The following is a 17,175-nucleotide window of genomic DNA, read 5'->3' as shown; positions in this document are numbered from 1 at the left end:
ATCACGTGCTGCGTCAGCCTGAATGCCGAGGTTACGTATAAACTTTGAAGCTCACAACTCTCCAAACGTGAGTGGATCATCGCTGACACTAAGTTTTCCTTCTGACCTTCTCCGTACTAGCGGCGTATACCATTCTCGTACTAGCTTCGTCCTATCAGCATGGAGTGTCTAGCAACGAGCTACGGCGTTGTGACAGCAGCGGCAATCAAATCTGTGTGGACGGAACTTGACAGGTATGTTACAGCAACCTTCTTCTTCTAACCTCTACCGACATCTTCTTAGTGCGGACAAAGAACTCACCGTATTGCGTGCAGTCACCCTTCCAGACTGGGACGCCTATCGCGCTCACCGTGGACGGCAACCAGATTCTGATGAACAAGCTATACTCACCTTGGCAGTAAGCGAGAACAACAGCTTTGCCGACTGTCGTAGGCTTGAGGAGCGCCGAAACGAGCTGACCCAGAACATCGACCTCTTACAATCATGCTTCGAGCGGCTTTGGGTACCAGCCATCTGCGGAAAAGTATACAACACCTTTCCTCGGGAGATACGGGATATGATCTATAATGAGCTCCACCATGATACTCGCGCCCAGACGGGCACCGTTTTCCATCCTGACGAGGATGCTGGCGACTTCCAAAGAGCATATTTCAATCAAAACCTTGTTGGCGCGGCTGTAGCACGAGAGATAGCAGAGTCTCGGTACACATACGTTACCTTCAAGCCTGATAGATTCCCTGCTATCAACTTGGACGACTATCTAAGTCGGGATAGATGGGGCTTGGATTTCGAGCCTTCCAAGGTCATCCGCCATGTTCACATCACGCTCACCGATACACTCATCTCCAACCTGTCAATCCGGGCCAAACTAGGGGCTTTTCGGCGTCTCAACACACGGCAGATTCTGCACATTCATATCATCACACCGCCTTGTCCGTGGTCGCTCTGGCATGGCGCCGCTCCAGCGCCTTCCGGAGGCCCGCACGGCTGTCGACCCCCATGGACCGTAATACAAGTGAATCAATTCATGAGAAGCCTTGAAGACTTCGGTGCTGCGCTCCAGACCCTCGAGCTTTCAGGCCCGCGCGTACTCATTACGCACCATGACGGATCCATCACTACCACGCTGCACAAACACGACCTGCAGCTTCCTTGGGGTATGTGGATATCTGGGCTGCGAGATTGGAAGGATAAGAGGAGGTACTTCTGCCCGATTCTAACATGAGAGATGTTGCGCTAATACGGTATGCAGCGCCGGATGGCTGGGCACGTCGTGCGACTCCTGTGGCGCTTGCAGTTGAGCGACAGAGCATTAGCGACGACGACGGAGATGACGAGGGCAGCTTCTGATGCTCGGTATAGACAGACACGGTATCGTGGACACCCATCATGATTGACCCGGTGGTATGCTTGCTTTACTGATGGGACAAACACGTATAGTCGTTGTCAAAACATGCGGACCACCCCCACTGTCATGGCGCTACGTCTAAAGACACCATATTCTTCTAGCGGTCGGGGATGGAATGGAGTAGGCTTCTCTTCACGATTTCTGAGCTTGCCACTGTGTGTCAGACACATAGCGCAGAAAGTCAGACCGCGCATATTCCTTGGCTATGTAGCGATTCGCATGACGCTGCTTAAACACAACGGCGGCCAAGAGCTGTCACTAAAGTTCTGGGCCTCGATGATCCGCGCGAAGCGAGAGGTAGGCGTCACCATGTACCTCGCGCGAGCCCAGGCCAACAGATCTTAGGAGATGGGGCAGAAGGCCAAGACTACCTTCTGTGACTTCCAGGCCACTGCGTAGGTAAGATAGCAACGTCTGGATATTTTGCAACCCGCTATCCCCGCTGCGAACCAAGACGACAATTCTTCGAGTGCCTACCATTGTGCCAGAGACTGTCGCAGCAGGCCCCCGAGTGCTTCAGATGGGAGTGCCAGCGAGCAGGCAAGAAGCGAATTAGTAACCAAGACGAAAACGGTGCATACAGAAGGAAACGGGAGTTGACCAAAGAAATGAAATGAAGTACCCATTATGTGCCGGTGCCTCATGTTGGACTTCCCCCCTCGCCGAGCTCTATCGCGGAATGTAGTGTTGACGTCGAACAATGTTGCGGTGTCCTGATGACGTATCTCCGCCAGCCGAGTCAGTTCGTCAGCCTCGCGAAGCCACCGCATACATAGAGGCTTGACTCTCAATACCAAGGTCTGCAACGAAATCACGAAGTCACGGGATCACGAGTCACGAAGCGCCACTCCAGCTACGCGAAGGCGTCGATACGGTGGATGCGAAGATGACTCGCCTTGCTGACGTGCGGGGCAACATCGAGTCCACGATGCCTACCGCACGAATACTCCACGACTTCTAAACCCCCACCGAAACCCACTAATGTCGTCTGTCGAAGAAGCCGGCGTTGCGACGCGAACCCTCCATGCGGCATGCCACTGCCGCGCATCAACGCTGTCGTTCACCATTCCCGTCTCCAGTCTGCCGCTGCCAGTCCACTTCTGCCACTGCGGCGTCTGCCGTCGCTCGACCGGCGCGCTATGTACTGCAGGCTCCATCATTCTAGAGCCAGTCATCGACTTTTCCACCTTCACGGGACACAAAACCTCTGAGCACCTCACGCGCTGGTTCTGCTCGACATGTGGGGCGCACATGCTCGGCACCATCCAGCTGGGCGATGTAAGGAAGTGGTTCGTCTCCGCGCCCTCGGTTGATGCAGAACAGGCGATCTGGGACTTTGCTGGTCACGTGTTCGTCGGAAGTACGGGGGATGGGGGGCTCGCGACGCTGCTGCCAAACATAGGTGGGAAGGAGGTGCCGCTATGGGAGACTTGGTCGGGCAAGAGCGCTCCATGGCACTCAGCAGAACATGAAGAGACTGTCGCTACCAAGGGTTCTGTTCAGGACCGCTTGCACGTGCATTGCGACTGCAAAGGTCTCGAGTTCTACGTCTCCCGGCCGACGGGTGACGAGACGTTCACCGAGGTCGACGAAGACAACGTCCGCAAACACAAGGAGAAGTGGCTTGCCATTCACGATGTGTGCAACTCTTGTCGCCTGACGGTCTCGACTTGGGTTATATCCTGGTTCTTCCCGTCGCGCAATCACATCACCCTTGCTGATGGCTCACCGTATCCGGCAGACGGCATCTTCGGTACTGCGAAAGCATACAGTAGCTCCGCCGGAGTGGACAGAACGTTCTGTGGCAAGTGCGGGGCTGCAGCGACCTATGTCTGTGATGACAGGCCGCATATAGTCGATGTAGCTGCGGCATTGATTGATACTAATGATACCAGGGTAGAGGACTGGTTGGAGTGGAGGACTCATAAGCTTGCGTGGGAAGATGACGCTGTGTGGACGGATGTGAGGGATGCTCTGAAGCGGGGATTAGAGGCGAACAAGTCGAGGACATGACTGCAATGGCCGACCACCACTCAAGCACGCGCGGAGGGAAATGCCGCTAAAAAACGGCTGATGCGGCTCTGTATCGGAGATGACATTGTTCTGGATCTCCATGGGCGAGTTTTGGTCTGATTGCAGCGCGTTTCACATACCCGCAACCCACATTCGGGGAAATGATTCACATCTCGCTTACCGGCCACCCCCCGGTCACTACCCGTGCGATCCACCCGTTCCGAGCCCTATCAAAGGCTTGCTCCTCGATCAAGTTCTTCTTGTTCAATACTATCACATTCGTTTCACACATTCGTTTACATTGCTTCTCGCCATGATGCTTACCAAGACTCTTCTTTCGCTGGCGCTGGTCGCCCCCATCCTGGCACTGCCAGCGCCAGAGCCAGGAATGGTCATCTCGGACACCACCAAGCAGAAGGCGACATCGCTCTGCGGCGTCTCCGACAGTGTTGTGCTGACCGACACACCCTGGATTGTCTTCAACATGATGTACAACCAGGCCCTTACCGTCGGCAAGCAGTGCACCAACTACGACCGCGTGACCACAGGCTCCGATGGAAACAAGAAGATCAGCTGGAGCGCCGTATCCACCATTGACTATGTCAAGGCAACGTAAGTTCACGCACAAGCTTCAAGTCTTGAATGACCCAGAAACTAACTTGCCCCAGCGACAACATCCCCAAGGGCTACTCTTTCGTTGGCCTGACCCAGAACCTCGAGACCAAGCTCTCAGCCATCAAATCCATCCCCACCACCTACGACTGGACCCGCACCAACACCACCGCCTACAAGGGCAACATCTGCTTCGACTTCATGACCTCGGACACCAAGGGCGACTCGACCTCCTCCAACGCCCAGGAACTCATGCTGTGGCTCGAGTACACCGGCGGCCAGCTGCCGATCGGGTGGGTCGCGGGCCCGAAGGCGACAATCCCCAGCCTGTTCGGCACAAGCTGGAAGCTGTACCAGGGCAAGAACGAGGACACAGGCATCACTGTGAGCAGTCTGTTGCCCGATAAGCAGTTCACGGGCACGTTCAAGGGCGACATCAAGGAGTGGTTGAATGCGCTTGTGAAGGTCGGCGTGTTCAAGGATAGCACGTATGTCAACGTTGGAAATGCGGGTACAGAGCCTTTCTACGGCAAGGCCACTGTCAAGGCTACTCTGGGACTGCAGATTAACTTGTAGAGTGCTAGAGGAGGAGGGCGGAATGGCGATGTTTCATCCCTCAGCTGAAAGGCTGCGGTACCGATTGTGTCGCAGGTGGTACCTAATGAAAATAAGCTGGCCTCGCCCATTTGTGTGTCAAACATGACGTTCCACATGTCGTATGCAAATCGGGTGTCTATTTGTGCGTTACTTGTATGCGTGAGATTGTCCGAAGGGCAGTCATCCCAAGTGCTGAGAGCTTTGCTTGGTGACGCGTCGCTCTATGTCGAGAGGCACTCCGGCAACTTCTGCTGCCACAGCATTTCTCCCTCTTTGAACGGCCCATTGGAATTATTTGACCAAAATACTACTGCTCCATCTTGAAAAGCAAAAATGCGAAGAGAGCAGCACTGCCGCATGAGCAGGGAAGGGATACATACACAGACGAGCAACTGGCCGAAATGGGTGATGAAAGCTCACTGTTCCACTATTCAACAAAGAAGCCATACTGACATCATGGCGACAAGAGAAAGAGAAGATGCCCAGGTATGAGTTGACGTGGGCATCCTAACAGATCCCACGATTGATTAAGTATGAAAGCTAAAATGTGTGAAGCGTGCATCATCCACAATACATACACACTACGCACTGAGACCGAGATCGCCTCCAAGGTTTCAACCAGCATTTAGAGTTTGCCCGTGGTGACTGACGGTCGCCTTCCATCAACAATGGGCGCCGGCTGATCATCAGTGGGCAAGAACGTCGGTACCTCGCCATCAGAAGACGAAGCGTCATCGACCTGCCGGGCCTTCCTGCGCCGCTGCACTTTCTCACTGATGTATCGTCCGATGGCGATGCTCAGACCCACGGCCAAAACAGCGCACGCAACCGCGAAGCCGCGGCGGTATCTCGGACGGTCGTCGCGGCGGAAAATCTGCGCGCCGTAGATACCGGCGATGTTGGCGCCCATGATGACCCTGTCAAGCGTTAGTGACCTGTCCAGAGACAGAGTGGGAATGAAAGGTGACTTACAGGGCCATGGCGAGAGCGCGCTCCTCAGAGTCAGTGCAGGTCAGCGACATCCAGGTGATATTGAGGGGATGTGAGAAGGTGCCGAAGGTCTGGGTCCACACGACGCCGAAGTATTTCACGCCCGAATTGTTGGTCTCGGTGAAGATGCGGTTGAAAATGTAGCCCAGCAGATGGCAGCTGAAACCCGCCATCACCGTCTCGCCGCGGCGGTCGAAGTGGTCTGAGAACCAACTGAAGGAGAACGAGACGGGGATCTGGATGAAGAGACCGACCGCGGCCATAGCGTTGGATCGCAGCTGGCCGAATCCAAAGGATGTCACGATAGAGGGGGCATAGGTATCGAAGGCACGCTGGGGGCCGTTGTTACACATTGTGATGGCGAAATGGGCCCACATGCGCCAGTTGGAGAACGCCTTCTTAAACGCCGGGAGACCGATCTTCTTCTTCTTCTGGCTCTTTGCCGGCTCATCGAGATGAACACGCGTACGCAGAATATGGATCTCGCGATCGGTGAAGATCTGCCACTTAGGGGCGAAAGTCGAGTGTGGCTTCTTGAAAGAGTCGGGCAGGAAGAAGCCCAGCACGAAACCGCTGAGGATCGTGAAGCCGCCCATCAGCACGAACAGCCAGAACCAGCCCGACTTGCCGCCAACATCGCGCATGTGCAGGATGCCGAAAGCGAGAAGTTTGGCGGATGCTTGCCCGAATTGATTTCCGAAGTAGAAGATCATAACACGCTTGGCCGTCTCGGAACGTGTGTACCATGTTGATAGTGTCCACAAACCGCCGGGTATGAAACCAGATTCCGTAATTCCGAGCAGAAACCGGGTTGCGATGAAGGAGGCGTAGTTGGACTGCCAGGCCTGGAAGGTGCTGACGGTGCCGAAGAGAAAGAGCTGGAGCGTGAGCCACTTGCCAGGACCAACACGGTAGAGAGCCATGTTGGCGGGGATCTCGAAGAGCACGATACCGAGGGAGAGCATCTGCTGACCGATGTTGAACTGATCCTGGTTGATGCCAATGTCTTCCATGAAATTATCCGTAAGGGCGTTGGCAATATTGCCGCGGTCAAGCTGTCTAGATTAGCATCGCACAAAGAGAGCGCCTCTGTTGATCTTACTTGCAAACAGAAAAAGCCCAAAGTGAGCAGCGGCATAATCGTCAGGTCCAGCCTGGAAGTTCATGGTCAGTCCGAGTCGGCTCCGCATGTTGCCTCAACTTACTTGCGCTTGGCCTTCTTCTCTTCTGCCACCGTCCAGTCACGGACGAGCACTGGCTCGGCAACATCTCCATAGTCCGCCTTCGTGTAGTCGACGTCTTTGGTATCAGTGCCCATCTTGTCAAATGGTTGTCAACCGCAACACAAGTCACTGCCTGTCGGAGGCACAAAGTACAAGCTGGGCACGCAATACTTATACAGAAGAATCATCCCACGCGTCTGGAGTATCATAGCTCCGACACTGCCGCTTAACACCTGAGATCACCCACAATGCGCCGCCAAGTACGGTCGAAGCATGGCAGCCTTTGGCTGAGCATCGCTCGGCGTGCTGGGCTCACATGTTCGTGATATCTTGACGGCTCGGCGCGCTGTAATTTGGCGATATTCCGAAATTTTGTCAAGCCGCTGACAGTTAGCGGAGGATTCCTCACTTTGTCCAAGGATTCGACAACTCCGGGCGCTGGTCTGGAAGTCTTGACGTCGGAGTGAAGAAGTCTGTCTTTCCAAGTCGCGCGGCGCTGCGGACCGTCAGTAACAAGCTCTTGCCAACGCTTTGTTCATGTTGACTCTCTTACATCGACACCAAGCTTGAAACTGTTCCCATGGAGTAAAATGCAACCTTTCCTGCGCTTTTTAGCGTGCAATAATTTGTTTTCTTCCTTCCTGTCAACATGTCTTTTGTTGTCGTAGTGCAGCATTACTGTTCTTGGCCTGGGCAGTACCCAGGCTTCGGTAGTCCTGGGCATGATGTTGCTATCCGCCGGCTTGAGCACGTCACCCACCACCCCTACGAATGGTCGGTTTATACTTGCGACGCGACAACAAGACAAAGGTAAGTCCACTGCGTCTATAATTTATGATGAATTCAGTCAATACAGCTGAGAAACTTCAGAGCTGAAGGCGACACTTGTTTTGGACTCGCCCTGATCGATTGGCATACAATGACCAGACAGTGCCACCGAGGTTGAGGTCAGCCTAGCCCTTTGGTCCTGAATATCCCCACATCGCGGTGCAAAGCAACTTGATTTCTGCATGTCCAGGAGATTCGCTGCAGGACTGAACCGTCTTCATGATGGTGCTTTCGAAGAGACCCACTCGATCATAATGGAAGCAATTTCGCGTGCCGATACTATTGCAAAAAGCGAGCATATCCAGGGAGACAACGGAGGAGAAAGACTCGCCAACACGTGCCGGCGCGGCGCGCACTACCGTACGGCAAATCAGGGGCATTCGCCAGACTCCGAGCATCCACCCGCAAACCAGAACATTCAATCGTGATTGGATCTTACTGCGTGGACGAGCTTTTTCGCGGACTCGGCGCGGCGAAGAGGTATCTACAATTTGCTCGCGGCACCTGTTTGCAAGGAACATTGATAAGCGAGACCAATGAGCAGCCGAGGTTGGACGACCCGGTCGATATTGGTGTGTTTGCTCGGCCTCCCGTCGGCGCTGGTAGCACGCAGCATCAGCCATCTTCGCTAGGAGATGCCACAGGAGATACTACCTATACACGTCGATCATCAGAAACAGCGAACACAAACAAACACCTCGGAGCGGATAGTGTGCTTGTGCAATGCGTGATAGCAATGTCGGAATGTGCCTGACGCGATGACTTCCATGATTGTACACGCTGTACGCCGGACTTGACCTCCGTGCCAAACCCCGTAGTACACTGTAGTATGGCGTGCTTTGCAGTCGAAGGCCTTGGCATATCTTACGATGCGCCCAGCAGAGCGTTCCGAGATAGCTTTCACAATGCGTCACAACGACACAGTATGAGATCGATGCACCCGTCGCAAGGAAAGGGAGGGTGGAGGTGGTGGGTACGGGCCAGCGAGCGAGCTTCTTTTCATGTGTTGTTACTAGGCTACAAGTAGTAGCCGTATACTCCCGTTGCTTCCTTGCGTTCCGCGCGTGTACTGAGTCCATCAACCAACCGTGGTTGCCATAACCTCCTCCAGCCATGGAAATACCGTCGCATTCGCCTCAGGATACCCCATGTGCAGTCTATCCTTTATGAACCGCATCTCCTTCGGACTCCCGTACTCCGCTAGCAACATGCTGTCCTCGACCGGCATACACCCATCAAGCGTGCCATTGACCAGCAATAGCCTGCAACTTGGGAGCCCCTGACCCACCACCGCAACGCCCTCGCCCTTGCCACTGACAAGGCTGAACTCGTCTTGACACCGCTCTTTCATGGTCTCGAAGTCGTCATACCCGTACTTCTGGCAGTAGGCGCGCTCCAACCCGAACGGGTACTCGTGCTTCGCAATCTGGCCCAGCCACTCGCGGCCAATGTAATGATGTGTCCCTGCGCCGTGGCCAACACTGCCTATTAGCTTACTTCTGTGCGTGTGCGCGAGTCGGATGGCGTAGTAGCCGCCCGCACTCAAGCCCCATGCAATGACATGCGTCTCGTCGAGCTGTGGGGCCTGCTTAATGTACTCCAGGATCGAAGTGAAGAGCCGATCGGGGGACAGCGGATCAAGCTTGTTTGCAGGGCAGTCAACGGTGGTGCCAGGGATGTCGCAGATCACAGTGGCCCAGCCCCGGCGTAGATGCTCTTCGGTACGCTCCGTGTTATCAGGGCGATGCCCGTCAAGCCCGGTGATCAGCAGGACGGTGGGGAACGGCCCGTCGCCCTTTGGGTGCCGGACGTACAGTGGAATACGCTCGCCGTCGCCGTTCGCGGCGTGAACGTGTGGGATGATGACTTCCTCGATTGGCACGTCCCACAGCTGGGCGCCCTGCAGGTACGCCGACTTTTGTTCCTCGAAGACACGGCACTTCAGCTCGGTACCGATGTACGGGAACCGCGCAAGTCTGAAAAGGGCGTTGGCGCGGAAGAACAGCAACTTCGCCTCCTCCTTGTGCTCGATCTTCGAGCTTGCGCCTAGGTGCGACAATTCTTGTGCTTTCTGCACTAGTGCACGCGCTGTGGGGAGGAAGGCGTTGGTGTAGGCGTCTGTGTACGGGTCGTTGATGTCGGCGGCGATCAGGTGTGCGAAGATGGGCTCGAAGTCTGCGAAGCTGCCGTCGTGAAAAGGATACACGGACCGCTGGCACGGCATTTTCCACCTGTTTTCCCACAACTTGGCAATGCTGCCATTGTGGCCATAGTCTTTGGTGAAGAGGTCGCCGAGGATCCAGTTTCCGTTAGGCATGTTGGCAGCGATGGATCGTATTAGATTAATCCGCTAAAGCTGAAGGTTTTTTTGTGATATTGTTCACCACTTGTGCAATTCTTTGGTTATTGATCTGTCGCTTTCCAAGTCGCGGTATATAGGTCGTCCTTTTAGCGGGGCCGGCTCGGGGATCCGCGTCGAAACATGAGATCCGACGGGACCCCACATGCACAAGGCGAAGTGGGCACAGCATCTTGGCCAAAACAGTCGTGGTGAGGTAATGCGACGTGAGTTCGACATGACAATTATAGATCCGCACTGCCCGAGCCTCATTGCCACTCCTCGTCCTCAGCTGGCTCCTTATGCTTGGCGTACTCCCTCAAAACATGCGCGAGCTTTGTCCTCCCTTCCTTGCGCTCGAAAACCTGCGCATGGTCTGCCGTGGGCCACCAAATCGTTTCGATACCCGTGCCACTCCACTCGGCGTCTTTCCATGTACGGTCCTCGCTCTTCAAACTGACGCCTGAGAGATACTTTCCGACCACGGTCGTGTCGACAATCAAATCGCGACCCCCCAGGCTGACTGTCACGTCGTGGCCTCGTAAGTCATCCTTCCACAAGATGTTGTGAGCCCAGAAGAAGTTGCGAGCCAGCGTGTGCGCGACCATCATGTCGGTCGACGCGAAGTACCAGAGTTGGTGCTCATTAGCGTGGCGCGGGCGGCGCGCAGTGAAGTTGTATGCTACATCAGGCAAGTGCAGGAGGAACGTGACTGGGTCGATAAACAGTGTAGGGCCAATCTTGGAGGCTGTCGACGTGTTTTTGAGCAGGTGCGTGCTCACGACCGAGCCGTACGAGTGACTGGCGAGCACAACCTTGTCGAAGCCGTGACGCTCGAGAATCATGTCGATTTGGCGGCAAATTTCGTCAGAGCTGATGATGGGGCCAGTAATGCGGAAGCTGATAGGCAGCAGCTCAATCGCGAGTATGCCAATTTCGCCATCCGTAGCTGCGAGCGGGTCGTGTTTGTTGATCTCGTTGAACCACTGGCAGTATGGCAGGAGACCAATGCCGATACCGTGGATGAACAGAATCGGCAGGCGGGTCTTGGACGTGTGCGGGCGATACCAATAGTTCAAGTCAGGGGCGCTTGAGATTTGTCTTGTAAAGAGCGATGCAGGCCGAGGGGGGAATATGGCGAGCGCGGAGCGGAGGTGGGTGCGGTAGAGGGCAAAGCCGCTGTACCGGAGATATGTTGCTGTGAGGGTGTCCACGAGCATGACAATCTGGACGCGTTAGTCTACTACCCAACAGTCTCGCATACTGAACTTACCAGGTACCACACGACCGGTCGGTGGCGCATGTTGACTTCGTCGATAGTCAACCGCAAGCCCTTCGCAGGCCCACGACCAGGCGGTATCGGCCGGCCCAACAGAGTCTCTGTGCCATCCACGTACTCCTTCAACTCCTCTTCTTCCTCGATCTTCGCCTCAGGATCTTCTTGCGCTCTACGCACCAGTTCATCCTCGTTCTCGGTCCCCCGATTCAGAAGCGCCCACTCATAGAACTCCTTCACATTCTCCCTCCTAACCTCACCAGCTCGTGCGCCCAAGAACCATCGGCTGACATAGTACTCTGGATGCGGGATCTTATCCCAGCATTTCCAAAACAATGCCTTCCTATCATCCTTCCCGAGCAGCGGAGGGTGCTGCGCAGAAGCCTGCAGGGATCGTTTGCGGGGTATATAAACAAATAGCCAAAATGCAGCCTCAATGATGCTCCACGTGAGCAGAAACCTCCCTCCGGCAGATGTTGGGTGTTCAGCCAAGCTAAAAGATACGTAGAATATGCTTAGAGGCGTGATCAGGCGCAACGCGAAGATGCAGAGCCGAATGAAGATAAGATGCGGTATCGACGTGCCTATCATGGCGCCGGTCACGCAACGGCGGAGATGTACGACTGAATGCAGGAATCCGTGGCTTCAGCCAAAGTCGTTGGCAAACGGCGGGTTCATGAGTGTGGGAGCGTTGTGTGGAAGCTACGGCATCGCTGTGTTGCGAGCCTGGCGTGATTGCGCGTGCCGTCATGCAGGTGCCCACAGTGCCAATGACGCTGGCCCCGTGCCTGCCGCCGCACTGCCGAATGTGGGTGACTAAGCTAGCGCCCTCAGACCACACGCGTCGCCCTTCAAGCGTCATCACTGCTCCTTGGAACGAAAGGCCAAATCACTGCATATGCGCTGAGAGACGTGTAGATACACGCGAACTGATACTCGTATTGCTTGCATCTTCGTCATTCAATCTTGCAGCTCTCCTATCGTAGCTCACTACTCAAAGAACTGGTTCTTCGGCCTAGGCAGCCCCAGATGTTCCCTCAATGTCGTCCCTTCATAGTCCTTCCTGAACAAACCTCGCTTCTGAAGCTCCGGAATCAGCTTCTGCGTTATGTTGTTCAGCCCCTCCGGTAAGAATGGGAAGCAAACGGTAAATCCATCCGCTGCCTCCTCCTTGAGCCACACCTCAAAGTCGTCCGCGATGCTCTCCACCGTGCCCACAAACGCAAGACCAGCAAATCCTCCATAGCGACTTGCTAGTTGTCTGATAGTCAGTCCCTCCTTCTCCGCAAGCGCCAGCACCGAAGCCCTCGATGTATGACTCGCATTCGTCTCCGGCAGGTCTTTGGGTAAGAATCCATCAGGATCGTACTGCGATACATCAGCGCCCAATGCTACACTCAGGCTTGCTACCGCGGAGTCCGAGTGTGCCAGGCTGTCAAGCCTGAGCCTCTTCTCCTGCGCGTCTTCCTTCGTGTCGCCAACGATGATCAACGCCGCAGGTAGAATCTTAAGATGCTCTGGATTTCTCCCTGCACTCTTCGTCCGCCCCTTGATATCCGCGTACAACACCTTTGCAGCATCAAGGTCCTTCGGCGAACAGAACACGACCTCTGCCGTTTCAGCTGCGAGCTGGCGCCCGGGCTCGCTCTGCCCAGCCTGCACAATAACGGGCCAGCCCTGCACAGGACGTGCAATGTTCAGCGGCCCCCTGACCTTGAGATCGTCGCCGACATGGTTCAGAACGTGCATCTTACTGGGCTCAAAGAACAGCCCACTCTCCTGATCGCGCACGAAAGCATCGTCGGCGAACGAGTCCCACAGCCCGGTCACCACGTCGTAGAACTCGCGCGCCCGCTTGTACCGATCTGCGTGCTGGACGTGCTCGTCGAGCCCGAAGTTCTTGCTCGTTTCCGGATTCCCCGTCGTGACGATGTTCCACGCGGCACGTCCCTCACTCAGGTGGTCCAGCGACGCGAAGCGGCGCGCAACATGGTACGGCTCGTCATATGTCGTTGTCGCTGTGGCTGCAAGACCAATCCTGTCTGTGACCTGCGACAGTGCGGAGAGCAGCGTGAAGGGTTCGAAGGAAGTCACTGTGTGGCTGCGGCGCAGTGCGTCGTCGGGGAGATTAAGCACGGCGAGGTGATCGGCCATGAAGAACGCATCGAACTTCGCCCGTTCTAACTCCTGAATGAACGTCTTCAGATGCTTTAAGTTGAAGTTCGCATCCGGGTACGCTCCGGGATACCGCCACGCACCGGTGTGCAAGGAGACCGGGCGCATGAACGCTGTCAAGTGGAGTTGCTTTTGCGATGCCATTTTTTCTGCAGTTTTGGTGCGTTAATCGAGCCTCTCACTTCTTTATGGTCTTTATACTAATCGCGGATCAAGGGTTCGACGTCTACACCGAGGCTTACAAATGTGGTGAGGTGCCCGATCACGACATCGTCCTAGGTGGGGTTTTGGCGACAGCCATTGGTCTCAGCATCCGCGACCTCCATCTTATGCGTATAAACGTCAATTGCACTCCACAATGTGCACATTGAGGCCACGTAGCGGGGTGATCTTGTGGTCTCAACAACACGGGAGTGAGCTTATGGTCTGATCGGATAGGCCTTGCATCTCGCCGAAGCTGATCGATGCTTAGGGGTTTGTGCCACTCCATGTAAACTGGTGCGGGAGCTTGATACATTTGCTAATCACTGCCGGCTGTCCACATCCTGCCTCCCGAGCAATAAGCTGGCAGTGTTAGGTAAGCTGCCATTCCAGCTCAAGTACGACATATTCCTCAACAGCCTTTGTTTCCTAGCGATGAGGTAGGTCTATAATGTTCCGGCACGCTCACTCTGAGTAAGACGAGCGCCCTCTCTGGTATGACATGCAGTATTATCAGTACTTCGCTCCACAGAGAAGAAAACTTAAATCGTGTCCTAGGCGGCGGCAGCATCAACACCTGATCTCGGAGTCCGTCGCATGACGTCAAAGCGCTGAGAAACTCACGATAGGGATTTGCAAGAAAGTCACCTTTGATTGCTATGAAAGATGTAAGAAAGATGACGCTTTTTGGGGCCTACACAGCCAGTGCAAGCACACCGAAACAGCTTTTAAGGTATCCACACACACTCGAACACTGCAGTGGCATCCAATGAAGAATCAACATCAGGGCCGGCACTTCTCATCGTCCCCCCACCATTGAACACAAGCTGCCGTGGGACTACCGTGAGCGGCAGCGCCTCGCAAACACTCGTTGCGGCCACCTACGCCGTACCTCCCACAGTGCTTCTTCCCATTAGCCTTGTGACGAGCACGCTCCTCAGACATGGTTATCTCCCTCCTGGCTGGTGCCGCAGCTTGGGGGGATTGGGCTGGAGTGACAGGGGCGTGATACCGGGAAGCAGCGCCGGCATACGAGCGAGACGATGGTGGAGGGTGAGCTACATTTGTAGTAGTGTGGGCGCGAGATCGAGGAGTATTGTTGGCGCGAGGCTTCGAAGTGCCAGCAGCTGTCGAGCGAGAAGACTTAGGAGGATGTACTACATTCGAAGTAGAGTGAGCGCGAGATCGAGACGTAGTAGGGGGGTAAGCCTTCGAAGCAGCAGCAGCTTTCGAGCGAGGAGGATTTGGAGGGCGTGCTACACTTGAAGCACCCTTCGTTGACGGATGGGCAGGGGTTGCCTTCACCGTTGACTTGCTGTTTCCCAGTGGATCTTTGGGAACCGCGAGTCCACCAAGCGCTGCCTTCAAGATACCCTCAACCGCCGTCAACTGCTCGAACTCCTTGTGCTTTTCGACCAGGTCCAGGCCTTCAAGGACATTATCCAGTTCATCCAGCGGCCATTCGATCTTTCTAGGCCACGTCGACCACGGGTGCGCGTCGGCGCCAGGGCCCGCTGCGACCTCTGGCGTCAACAGTCTGTTTTTTGTGCGCGCATCGCGATACCGGCGTGCCCATGCCTTGAAGAGCGCCACATGCGGGCAGTACATCTCAATGTGGCTTCTCATGTTGCACGCACAACCAGAGTCCCTAGCAAAGCGGCGACATGCTTCACACACCACGGAGGTCTTGCAGGCGGCGAGAGAGTGGTCGCGAGCGCCGCAGCGGGTGCAGCACTCGATAGTACCGTAGGGCGCCGGCGACGTGGTCTTGCTCGACGCCTCAATGCGGTCGGCAATTTCCTGCATTGAGGGGATGCCGAACGGCTGGCGAAGGCTGTCAGGCAGCACCATATGGATGGCACACATCATGGTGCGGGCGGCGTCGTTGCAAGCCGTGTGATCATCCAGATGCTGGAATCCCAGCTTCTCAATCATCACACGCAGACCAATCTCGTTAGTGTACATGCCAGGTTGTGGTATCCAGACGCCAACCTCTCGTGCCAAAGCTTGGGTGTCAACTTTGGCGACGACGGTGAGATTATCGTCGATCTTGTACTCGAGACCCTTCTTGGTTGTGTTCTCAGTGTCGTGTCTAAGAGCATGGCCAACAAGAATGATTGGGCTCTTGCAGCCTTTGAGATCAGGCCTATCTGACTTGATGTTCTGGTTGAAAAGGTGGTGCAAGATGATACGCAGCTCTGCAAAGGTCGCGAAGCGCGTGTGACCAAAACGATTGCCAAGAGGTCCCTTCGAATCCTCACGATTGGACTTCAGGTGCGCGTGCTCGACCACACGGAAGTGCAGGAACTTCAGCCCTTCCTGAAGTCTACAACCGTGAGGACCCGGTGTACCAAGGTCACTCGCCGTCTTGCGGGAAATGAAGTTCAATCCAATCTCCGTCATCTGATCGGTATTGAGAGTATGCGACTCGGTGTCCATACAGATCACGATCGTGTGCTCCACAAGTGGACGGGCGATTCTAGGCGTACGTGGAAGGTATGGCTGCTGCTTCCCTAGAGCTTCTTCAAGGATAGTCTTGGGTGACAGCGTCCGGTAGTAGGCTGCTAGTGCCTTGAGCCTCTCATCTGGCGTCGGCATCTTATGAGCATCTCTGACTACGGAGGCCCAGGTTTTAGGCATGGCGAAAGGGCAAGAAGAAGTAATGAAGTAGGGGCGTTGAGTTGCTACACTGAAGTGGTGTTAGCCACGGTCAGCTTATCGAGGTATCGCACTCACCTGGATGTATATGTCAACCCAGATCTGACTAGCAAATAAGTTTGCTGTCGCAGGAAACTGACGAAGTCAGTAAATCAGGTCACTCGGTGCGTATCACAGTGCTTACTGAAGACGACTACAGGGAGCTAGAGTGAGAATCAGGTGAGATCTCGGTGGAGGCGATACTTGAGGCAGTCAATAGAGCTGCTAGACTAACGACGCGTAAGCCCACTTCTTCACCACACGGCATTGAGTACTTACGTGGGTCGTCTACGAGGTTGCGAAGCCGCGTGGTTGTAAAGCTACACAGCTAGGACATTCACGGAAGGTAGAGCAAGGAGTCTGGAGGGGAAGCTACGACGTTGTGAAGCTGTCTAGCCGCGACGTTGACGAGAGGAAGTCCTGAACTGTACTTGGGGCCAGTGGTGGTAGTAAGTGGTGCAGAGTAAACAGGCGCAGGCAAAAAGTGATTATATACGCCGGCGTCCGCGCCCGCGCCCGCGCTGCGTCACCGCCACACCGTGGCTCGAAGTGAAGGGAATCTTCCTCCTACCAAAACAGGAAACTAGCAAACGAGTCCAGCACCCGCATGCCGTGCCGCCGCTTACGCTTGCTGCTGCCTTGCGGCTCTTGTGGGACTCGCGTATTCACTTGAGAAGGGGAGGATCTTCGTGTTGGGCTGATACTGGAGGATGGTGACCATTGACGGGGACGGATTCAAAGACACTCAGGAGTAGAGGACATAGGAGCAGAGACACATATCAAGCACACTCAGAGACCTATCAGTCTCCCACGCACA

At 55.1% G+C, this 17,175-nt stretch overlaps 8 protein-coding genes across 8 annotated transcripts; 3 read left to right on the top strand and 5 right to left on the bottom strand.

Annotated features, from left to right (window-relative positions):
• The first annotated feature begins 80 nt into the window (after positions 1 to 80).
• On the top strand, positions 81 to 1,567 carry C7974DRAFT_183558 (uncharacterized protein). The gene is made up of 3 exons (XM_046136416.1): positions 81 to 233; positions 283 to 1,200; positions 1,253 to 1,567. The coding sequence occupies exons 1-3, from the start codon at positions 160 to 162 to the stop codon at positions 1,299 to 1,301; spliced, it is 1,041 nt and encodes a 346-aa protein (XP_045997009.1). The 5' UTR covers positions 81 to 159; the 3' UTR covers positions 1,302 to 1,567.
• Positions 1,568 to 2,043: 476 nt separating this feature from the next.
• Positions 2,044 to 3,691, top strand: C7974DRAFT_394107 (uncharacterized protein). The gene has a single exon (XM_046141843.1). The coding sequence runs from the start codon at positions 2,390 to 2,392 to the stop codon at positions 3,419 to 3,421; it is 1,032 nt and encodes a 343-aa protein (XP_045997008.1). The 5' UTR covers positions 2,044 to 2,389; the 3' UTR covers positions 3,422 to 3,691.
• A 46-nt stretch (positions 3,692 to 3,737) lies between these two features.
• C7974DRAFT_433893 (concanavalin A-like lectin/glucanase domain-containing protein) lies at positions 3,738 to 4,609 on the top strand (the record flags this gene model as incomplete). The annotated part of the gene is made up of 2 exons (XM_046144951.1): positions 3,738 to 4,033; positions 4,090 to 4,609. The coding sequence occupies 2 exons, from the start codon at positions 3,738 to 3,740 to the stop codon at positions 4,607 to 4,609; spliced, it is 816 nt and encodes a 271-aa protein (XP_045997007.1).
• A 579-nt stretch (positions 4,610 to 5,188) lies between these two features.
• Positions 5,189 to 7,338, bottom strand: C7974DRAFT_183511 (major facilitator superfamily domain-containing protein). The gene is made up of 4 exons (XM_046136414.1): positions 6,826 to 7,338; positions 6,723 to 6,774; positions 5,603 to 6,675; positions 5,189 to 5,547 (listed from the first exon to the last, which is right to left on the bottom strand). Exons 1-4 carry the CDS (start codon positions 6,936 to 6,938, stop codon positions 5,256 to 5,258), a joined length of 1,530 nt encoding a protein of 509 aa, XP_045997006.1. The 5' UTR covers positions 6,939 to 7,338; the 3' UTR covers positions 5,189 to 5,255.
• Positions 7,339 to 8,723: 1,385 nt separating this feature from the next.
• On the bottom strand, positions 8,724 to 10,133 carry C7974DRAFT_183497 (pigment biosynthesis protein Ayg1). The gene has a single exon (XM_046136413.1). It carries the CDS (start codon positions 9,986 to 9,988, stop codon positions 8,750 to 8,752), a length of 1,239 nt encoding a protein of 412 aa, XP_045997005.1. The 5' UTR covers positions 9,989 to 10,133; the 3' UTR covers positions 8,724 to 8,749.
• Positions 10,134 to 10,278: 145 nt separating this feature from the next.
• On the bottom strand, positions 10,279 to 11,876 carry C7974DRAFT_311984 (uncharacterized protein; the record flags this gene model as incomplete). Its single annotated transcript, XM_046138331.1, has 2 exons — positions 10,279 to 11,235; positions 11,283 to 11,876. The coding sequence occupies 2 exons, from the start codon at positions 11,874 to 11,876 to the stop codon at positions 10,279 to 10,281; spliced, it is 1,551 nt and encodes a 516-aa protein (XP_045997004.1).
• Positions 11,877 to 12,167: 291 nt separating this feature from the next.
• Positions 12,168 to 13,665, bottom strand: C7974DRAFT_183478 (alkanesulfonate monooxygenase). The gene has a single exon (XM_046136412.1). The coding sequence runs from the start codon at positions 13,602 to 13,604 to the stop codon at positions 12,276 to 12,278; it is 1,329 nt and encodes a 442-aa protein (XP_045997003.1). The 5' UTR covers positions 13,605 to 13,665; the 3' UTR covers positions 12,168 to 12,275.
• A 779-nt stretch (positions 13,666 to 14,444) lies between these two features.
• On the bottom strand, positions 14,445 to 16,301 carry C7974DRAFT_413049 (uncharacterized protein; the record flags this gene model as incomplete). Its single annotated transcript, XM_046143696.1, has 1 exon — positions 14,445 to 16,301. The coding sequence occupies one exon, from the start codon at positions 16,299 to 16,301 to the stop codon at positions 14,445 to 14,447; it is 1,857 nt and encodes a 618-aa protein (XP_045997002.1).
• Between the last annotated feature and the right edge of the window lie 874 nt (positions 16,302 to 17,175).

Source organism: Boeremia exigua (assembly GCF_020726555.1).
Source record: "Boeremia exigua strain MPI-SDFR-AT-0100 chromosome Unknown C7974scaffold_6, whole genome shotgun sequence".
Classification (NCBI taxonomy): domain Eukaryota; kingdom Fungi; phylum Ascomycota; class Dothideomycetes; order Pleosporales; family Didymellaceae; genus Boeremia; species Boeremia exigua.
This window is presented reverse-complemented; position numbering and strand designations above follow the sequence as displayed.